This window comes from Galeopterus variegatus, unplaced genomic scaffold (assembly GCF_000696425.1).
Source record: "Galeopterus variegatus unplaced genomic scaffold, G_variegatus-3.0.2 Scaffold5930, whole genome shotgun sequence".
NCBI classification, from domain to species: domain Eukaryota; kingdom Metazoa; phylum Chordata; class Mammalia; order Dermoptera; family Cynocephalidae; genus Galeopterus; species Galeopterus variegatus.
In genome coordinates this window covers 83,865-91,377 of record NW_007732041.1, presented here as the reverse complement: position 1 = coordinate 91,377, position 7,513 = coordinate 83,865, and the positions used below count along the sequence as shown (strand labels likewise).

The window sequence follows — 7,513 nt, the reverse complement described above, 5'->3', positions numbered from 1 at the left end:
GAAATCTCAAGATCCGAGTGAGGGGCATTCCTTTAAGATCCAGGAGTTCTCGGGCTGGCCCCGTGGCGCACTGGGGAGAGTCCGGCGCCTGGGTGTGCAGCGGTGCTCCCGCCGCGGGTTCGGATCCTATATAGGGCTGGCCGGTGCGCTGAGCGCTGTGCGGGCGACACCAAGCCAAGGGTTGCAATCCCCTTACTGGTCACCAAAAAAAAAAAAAAAAATCCAGGAGTTCTCAATCTCTTTATGTACTGTGAACTTCTGGCAGTAAGGTGAAGTCCCTGGACCCCTTCTCAGAATAATATTTTTAAATGTGTAAAGGAGAATATAAAGGATTACAAAGGAACTCAATCATATTGAAATACAGTTAGCAAAGTATGAAACAAATTTGTGATAACGTTATATATGTGCTTCTTAATTAATGCACTAAATAATAAGACCTAGGGATAGGGCTAATAACTGGAAATTTCAAAGTGGTGATAAGCATGAATGACTGATATATTTGCCTGGATGTAATGTGATGTGAAAACATGTGCAGCTTCTATTGGTGACAAAGACCTGGGTACTGCTTATTGGTTTGTTGCTTCCATTTATAATTAAGACAATGCTAAATTTATTCTTAGAGGCAAGTATAAATAAGAATAGTTTGTTCCTATCCAAGTTCATGGACTGCTTGGGAGGAAGTCCACGGACCACTGGTTATGAATCTCTGGTAGTAAAAGGATCAGTGTTTACCTCCATCTTCTTGTCTGCTTTATGAGACTGTTTCCTAAGTCTCATACTGTGTCCTTGTGTATGTTTCCTTAGAGCATATGAAGCCAGAGCCTAACCAGTGACCAGGAGACTCAGGTTCTTGACTTAAATATATTGCACCTGAGCTTTGTAACAATGAAAAGTCATTTCATGTCTCTTAGCTTCATTCTTCATAAAGGATGTGGGAAATTCTGAGATGCACACAAGAAAGTAACTTGAAAATTGTAATATAACTATAAATGTCTGCAGGAGGCCTGCATTTAACAAGGATATTCCATGTTCCAGGCCCTGGGTTAGTTGATGTCACATACTGTGATCTTATTTCCTGGTCCCCAAGAGCACATAAGCTAGCAATTATTATTCTAATTTTTCATATAAGAAAAGATATTAGTATTTTTTGAGAATTTAGCACCAGTTTCCAAAGGGTTTTCATAAAAGCACAAATGTGTGTAATGAGGGAGCTTAGAATAAAGGTAAGAACGTGGGCTCTGGAGTTATTCTGCCTGAGCTCCCATCCTAGTGTTGCCACTTATTAGCTAGGTGACTTGGGCAAACTGCTTAAACTCTGTGCCTCAGTTTCCCCATCTCAAAAATCCAGATAGTAATAGCTCATAGCTGCATTAAATGAGTTAATATTCATAGAGCTCTTAAAAACAGTGGCTGGAAATAGAAAGTACTCACAACATAGAAAGCATGATAGAAGTGTTTGATGAATGATAAAAATGAATGACTTCTAGGACCCAGGAGGTAACCAGGGGCAAGAGCTGCTCTGTTGCAAGATGGCACTGTTGACACCAGCTCGTGGGTCACAAAGTAGCCAATTCCAGCCAGTGAAGGCTCTGCTCAAGCATGAATCTCTGGGATCGCAGGCCTTACAAGACAGAGGTGAGTATTATCTTCTGAGCTCTATGAATTCTACAGAGTTCATCTAATTTTGTTTAAGCGTCACCTAAAAGATAGATCCATTGACAGTTACTTTGTATGCCCATCACTGATCAACTCTAAGACTGAGACTAAAAAGGAAGTTTCAGACGATGGTGGAAAGCTTTCCTAACCAAACCTGGACATGGTAAATAAGACTGTATTAAAATTGTTGTCTGGAAAGAACTGATTGTTTAACAAGACAGTGATCGCCATTCATTTCATATGTATTTATGGAGGCCTCCTCTATGATAGCCCGTGTTTTAGGCTCTGGGGACAGAGACATTGGTGAGGCAGAATTCTTGCTCTGGCGGAGCTTACAATCGATAGGTAAGACAGCAAATAAATTAATAATACAATTTTAGACATTGGTAAATACTATGAAGAAAATAAAGCAGAATTTGTAAAGCCACCCAGAATATTCTAGAAATAGTAGGACTGCTGCAAATTGAAGAATATGAATCTTCTAAACCCTGTAAGGTCTAATTAGAACAGGGTGAAAATCACCCACTAGGAAACTACTATACATTCCAGGGTGTTCCTCATCTGCTATGCAGATTTGGGCAGGTTCCCAAGACGTACAGCAGTCGGACGCAGGGTGAAAATCACCCACTAGGAAACTACTATACATTCCAGGGTGTTCCTCATCTGCTATGAAGATTTGGGCAGGTTCCCAAGACGTACAGCAGTCGGACGTGCCATCCAACATGCAGTCTGTATTTCTCAACAGAGGTCCTGGCCTAAACCGACTTGTTTCCGACTCTTGCAAAGTTCACTTCTTATAGGCAAATGTGAGGTTCCCCTCTACTCGTCTCTTGAATCTGAGAAAGTTCTATATTAAACAATCTCATATTTTTCTTTATGGGCCCATTTCTGAGTACTCTCAGATTTTCAAAACCAACATGGAAAACACCCTAATAGCCACTAAAGACATTTTAACTAAAAAAACCCCAAAAACCTCTTCTATCCTAGTCAGGCAGCAAAATTCAAGGCTGAAAGATCATCAAATGGGAAGCCATGTTTTGTTTTTATGTTGCTTTCATTTCACAGAATCCTACCAAGGATTCTGCCCACGGTTTTTGTGTATCTGCAGAAGCACACCAGGACTCCTTAGACTCTAGGATCAGAGCTGGTAGGGATCAGGTGTTTTGAAATGGAACATACTCTGTATAAACTTCTTGGCAGGATTTACTAACCCAGTTTTTCAACCTGGATTCCACAAAGCAGAGAGGCTGATGCCAGGGTAGATCTCATCCAGAGCTTCTTTTTTTCTTAGTTCTCCAGGTTCCTGGGCTTGCCCATGGAGGCAGCTGCAGAGAAGACTCAGTGGTAGCTGCTAGGCTCACTCCAGAGTCCCAGGTGAGCTGGAGGCCCTTTTTCTCCCCCAGCACCCAACACTCTTCAGTACTGTTGGGCTTCTCATTAGGTCCCTCCATCACCACTTCCCCTCTAATCTCGTCCTAGATCCTCCACCCAAATTGTAGACAGTGTTTAAATTTTCTCATCTATCCTAAGGTTGTTTGTCACTATCTAACCTCATTTAGGTGCCTATTTAGGAATCTTTTCCTGTTTTATTACTAGCTGGGGGGGGTCTGTATCGCAGATCTTCCCTACTCCATCTCTTTGGTCAGCCCCTTCTTCTGTTGCTTTAGGGGTTGCTGAAAATGGAAGATATGGCCCTGACCCTCATCCCTGGGTGGACACAGCAAGATTCATCTCAGGTGACCTTCCTCAGAGATGAAAGGCAGGAGAACTGTGGCAGCCTTGCCTCCCTGGGTAAGACTGATGGGTGCTAATTTTTCTTAGGGTTTCTTGGCATCCTTTATGTATTAGATCCTATTGGGTCATTAAAAATCATTGACCTGCATTATATTTGGATTCAGAACCACCAGTTTTGAAACTCTATTACTGACTAGTTCCATAGCCCTTCTGATCTTGCTTCCTTCTATGTCCTGTGTGTTCTAGTCATGTAAAGTGGGATGAATAGATACAACCCCCAGTGCACGTCTGGCTCATGGTAGTTGGTGGCTGGCCAGTACCAGGATCTGAACCTGTGACCTTGGTGTTATAAGGCTGCACTTTAACCAATTGAACTAACCGGCCAGTGTATTGCTCAGTAAATGTTAATTCCCTTCCTGCTTCTAGCTCTGACTGAGGAGGAAAGCCGAAGGGTCTCTTCAGGAAATGGGCCACGGAGCTATCGAGAGTGAGTTAGAAGTGACCTTAGACATTGGCTACAGACTCGGACCTTAGAGATGAGGGTGCGGAGACAAACAAGATCACCTGACTTGTCTGAGGTCTCATAGCTCATTGGTGGCACAGTGGGGGCTCCAACTCAGAAATGCCAGTGCTGAAGCCAGTTCTGTTTGGGGACCCTGCCTCTGCCTGGGAAAGAGCAGAGATGATGACTCATATCATTGATCAGTGTCCAATTTCTGAGTCCTCACTTTGGTTGTTTTTTACAGAAGGCTTCAGAAATCCTTTCACTTGCCCTATTTATTGGCACCTTCTGCTCAGCCCTTTTAGTACCTAATCCTAAGTGTACAGCACTGCATTACTACTCTTAGAGCTCAGAGCTACTGCATGTATTCCCAGCACAGTCCTCGGTCCTCACCACCTTCCCTCCACTCCCTCCATTCCTAGTTTGTACCCTTCATTCAATGGCCCCGTTCCCATTCTCAGGCCTCCCTCCTCCCCAGCACTCCTGTCCCCACCTTTTTTATCCCCATACTTACTCTTACACTTAAGTCCTCATTCTTGGTGTATATATGTAATTCTTGCCTCCCTGGTACTTATCCCAGAGCTTTCCTCCCATGGCAGGGCATAACTGACCGTCACCTGCCATTTGTTGTTTCAGGTGGTGAAATGCAGACTAAGATTAGAAACTCACCTCGAGCTGAGAAACATCCAGAACAAGAGCCTGGGCAGATACCATGCCACCTGGGTGAGGACCAGATTCCTGCATATGCAGAAGCTGGTGAACAGGAGGGCAGGTTACGAAGAAAGCAGAAAAATGCCACAGGGAGGAAGCGGCACATTTGCCATGAATGTGGAAAGAGTTTTGCTCAGAGTTCAGGCCTGAGTAAGCACAGAAGAATCCACACTGGAGAGAAACCCTATGAATGTGAGGAGTGTGGCAAAGCATTCATTGGGAGCTCTGCCCTCGTCATTCATCAGAGAGTCCACACTGGTGAGAAGCCATATGAGTGTGAAGAATGTGGCAAGGCCTTCAGTCACAGCTCAGACCTTATCAAGCACCAGAGAACTCACACTGGGGAGAAGCCCTATGAGTGTGATGACTGCGGGACCCCCTTCAGCCAGAGCTGCAGCCTCCTTGAACATCACAGGATCCACACAGGGGAGAAGCCATACCTGTGCAACATGTGCGGCAAAGCCTTTAGGCGGAGTTCACATCTCCTGAGACATCAGAGAATTCATACTGGTGATAAAAATGTTCAGGAACCTGAGCATGGAGAAGCCTGGGAAAGTCTGGATAGGTTGGAAAGCCAGTGGGAAACTGTTGAGCCTCCCACATCTTACAAATGTAATGAGTGTGAGAGAAGTTTCACTCAGAATACAGGCCTTATTGAACATCAAAAAATCCACACTGGTGAGAAACCCTATCAGTGTGATGCATGTGGGAAAGGCTTCACCCGAACTTCATACCTTGTTCAGCATCAGAGAAGCCATGTTGGGAAAAGAATTCTATCACAGTGACCCTTGTCATACTTGCTGAAGTTGGTGCTCATTTCTCATTGAACTGAAGCCACCTGGAACCCTTATCAGCTTCAGAAGTTGTGGGCTGGGGCTTTATTTACTACTCTACTCATCAGGTGTTAGAAAATGTAGTCTGGCTGAGATAAATTCTTCTGTAGAAGGTGATTGGGAAAAAAACTTATTTGATAGGAGGCTTTGAGAGATCTGTCTGGAAGAAGTAACACCTGAAATGGTTTGTTCTCGCTGGTTGGAATTAAATGGGCTTCAACACTGACTACTTGCCCTCAACCAGCACTTTGTGATGTCTACTGGGTGGATGGTTGTAATTTGGGGGCTGCTGCTCTGACCATTCTTTTTGACTATAGTGAATCCTCCACCCTTTGTGCCTTGTATACAGGTGCTAATAAACATTTATTAAATGTAGCAGTGAGATTACCTTCATAGCTCTGAAAATATGATATTGTCTAGATTTCTGAGTAATTTCTCACCAAGGCCATTTGTGCTTGTGTCGTTCTCTGAGGTTCTAGATTCTGAGTCAATCTAGTGCATTTTTTACCAAGTACATAGGATCAGCAGAGCGGAGGTGAGAGTGGGGTTACTGTGATAGAATCTATATTTTTTACCAGACTAGGAATTCTAGTGTGAATGCCTTAAACAGTTTCTTTATCATTAAGTTACTGTGATTTTGTGCCATCTATGGATTCTATTCTTTACTTAATGTTTCCCTGTCATTAATTTTGCTACTCTTTAGGGAGATAACTTTCAGGCGGTATGAAAATCAGCTATCAATACAGAATAAAATGATAAATTTTCTAATGCTGAGCATCTTGGTTCTTGCCATTTAGTTCTCTTGGGCCTAACTAAGTGTTACCTGATGCTATATGTATACACCATCTTACCCCATTTCACATCCCAACACACATTGTAAACTGCATCAAAACATATTCCTGCTAAATTCACACTTGTCCAGGTTAGTGAATTTGCACCAGATATTTAAGATGAGTATCACTTAATGGTTTCAGAACTCAATGATTGGTGTGTGACAGTCTTGGTCTTCTTATATATTGATCCCCAAGTCACCTGTGTGGTAACAGCTCCTTGATTATTCATGATGACAACTTCAACCATTAAGTTAATTCCGCAGGCTATCTACTTTTCATTAAACACTTTGTAGACCATCTTTTTTTTTTTTAACCATGATAGTCAAAATTTCAGTCTTGTGTATTCAAGTGAGAAAACTTTTTTTAGTCAGGATTGTACAAGTAGTATTTATTATGTTTATTTAAAATGGAGTTGTTTCTGCAAAAGTACTTCAGGATGACTACTTTCCTGCAAACTTTTTTGTTAGCATATCACTTCTTATTATAGAAATATGCTTTCATAATTGCATGTATCCACATTTTTCACTTGGTTTCTGGCACCAGCAATCTCTTCCATATTTACAATACTAGTCTAAGACTCTGGAATTCAGATATAGCAAGGTTTTCTGGTCACCTTCCACAATTAATGGTTTCACCATTGTGATACATTCTGTCCTACTCCATGTATTTTGCTTATTAGGAATTGAGTCATCATCCAAAGTCCTTTACAGATCTATCCAAGTCCCCATTTTTATGCCAGTTTCCAAGGCTTTGTACTTCAAGGTTTTCAGGAATCGATGGGACAGAAATCTAACAAATTCTAATGTAAGTTACTTGTTTTTGTTGTCACTATTGTGCATATCAATTTGTTTTTACTGGAGTATAGGACATGGGTTGGGAAAAATCACCTTGAGGTATGCCCTTCCCCAGAGAATGTCTATTGTAATCTTCCTGGAATGGTTTTTGGAACCTTTCCTTTTTCTTGGAGCTGCTCTTGCTGCCAGCATTCTCTTCAGGTTCATTGCTGTCTGGCTTCTCCTTGGAAGAGAATTTCCTCTTTTTCTTGGAGACACTCCTGCTGCCTGCCTCTTCAGGATCACTAATTTATTTGTATTACAGTAATAAAACATGATTATTTTGGTTAACTGAATTTCTAAACTGATAAAAATGTACTACATGATTTTGAAACTTTCTCAACATGTACTAGTTGGGATTCTCCAGAGAAACAGAACCAATAGAGAGAGAGAGTGTGTGTGTGTGTGTGT

The 7,513-nt window shown here is 42.1% G+C and overlaps 1 protein-coding gene across 3 annotated transcripts; it reads left to right on the top strand.

The window, feature by feature from the left end:
• Window positions 1-1,410: 1,410 nt before the first annotated feature.
• Window positions 1,411-6,210, top strand: ZKSCAN3 (zinc finger with KRAB and SCAN domains 3). 3 transcript variants are annotated; one of them, XM_008590222.1, is made up of 4 exons: window positions 1,411-1,635; window positions 2,948-3,030; window positions 3,324-3,447; window positions 4,529-6,210. In XM_008590222.1, exons 1-4 carry the CDS (start codon window positions 1,530-1,532, stop codon window positions 5,386-5,388), a joined length of 1,173 nt encoding a protein of 390 aa, XP_008588444.1. In that variant the 5' UTR covers window positions 1,411-1,529; the 3' UTR covers window positions 5,389-6,210. The 3 variants fall into 3 exon arrangements, with proteins under 3 accessions (XP_008588444.1, XP_008588446.1, XP_008588445.1); XM_008590223.1 differs by lacking the exon at window positions 2,948-3,030 and having other exon boundaries at window positions 1,516-1,635; XM_008590224.1 differs by lacking the exons at window positions 2,948-3,030; window positions 3,324-3,447.
• Window positions 6,211-7,513: the final 1,303 nt, after the last annotated feature.

What these genes read in the sequence shown, in the direction of transcription:
- ZKSCAN3 (XM_008590222.1), top strand. Translation starts at nt 1,530, where the DNA reads ATGGCACTGTTGACACCAGCTCGTGGGTCACAAAGTAGCCAATTCCAG. An exon ending in GCAGGCCTTACAAGACAGAG is followed by an intron (nt 1,636 to 2,947) that starts GTGAGTATTATC and finishes TTTTTTTCTTAG; the next exon opens with TTCTCCAGGTTCCTGGGCTT. An exon ending in GGCTCACTCCAGAGTCCCAG is followed by an intron (nt 3,031 to 3,323) that starts GTGAGCTGGAGG and finishes CTGTTGCTTTAG; the next exon opens with GGGTTGCTGAAAATGGAAGA.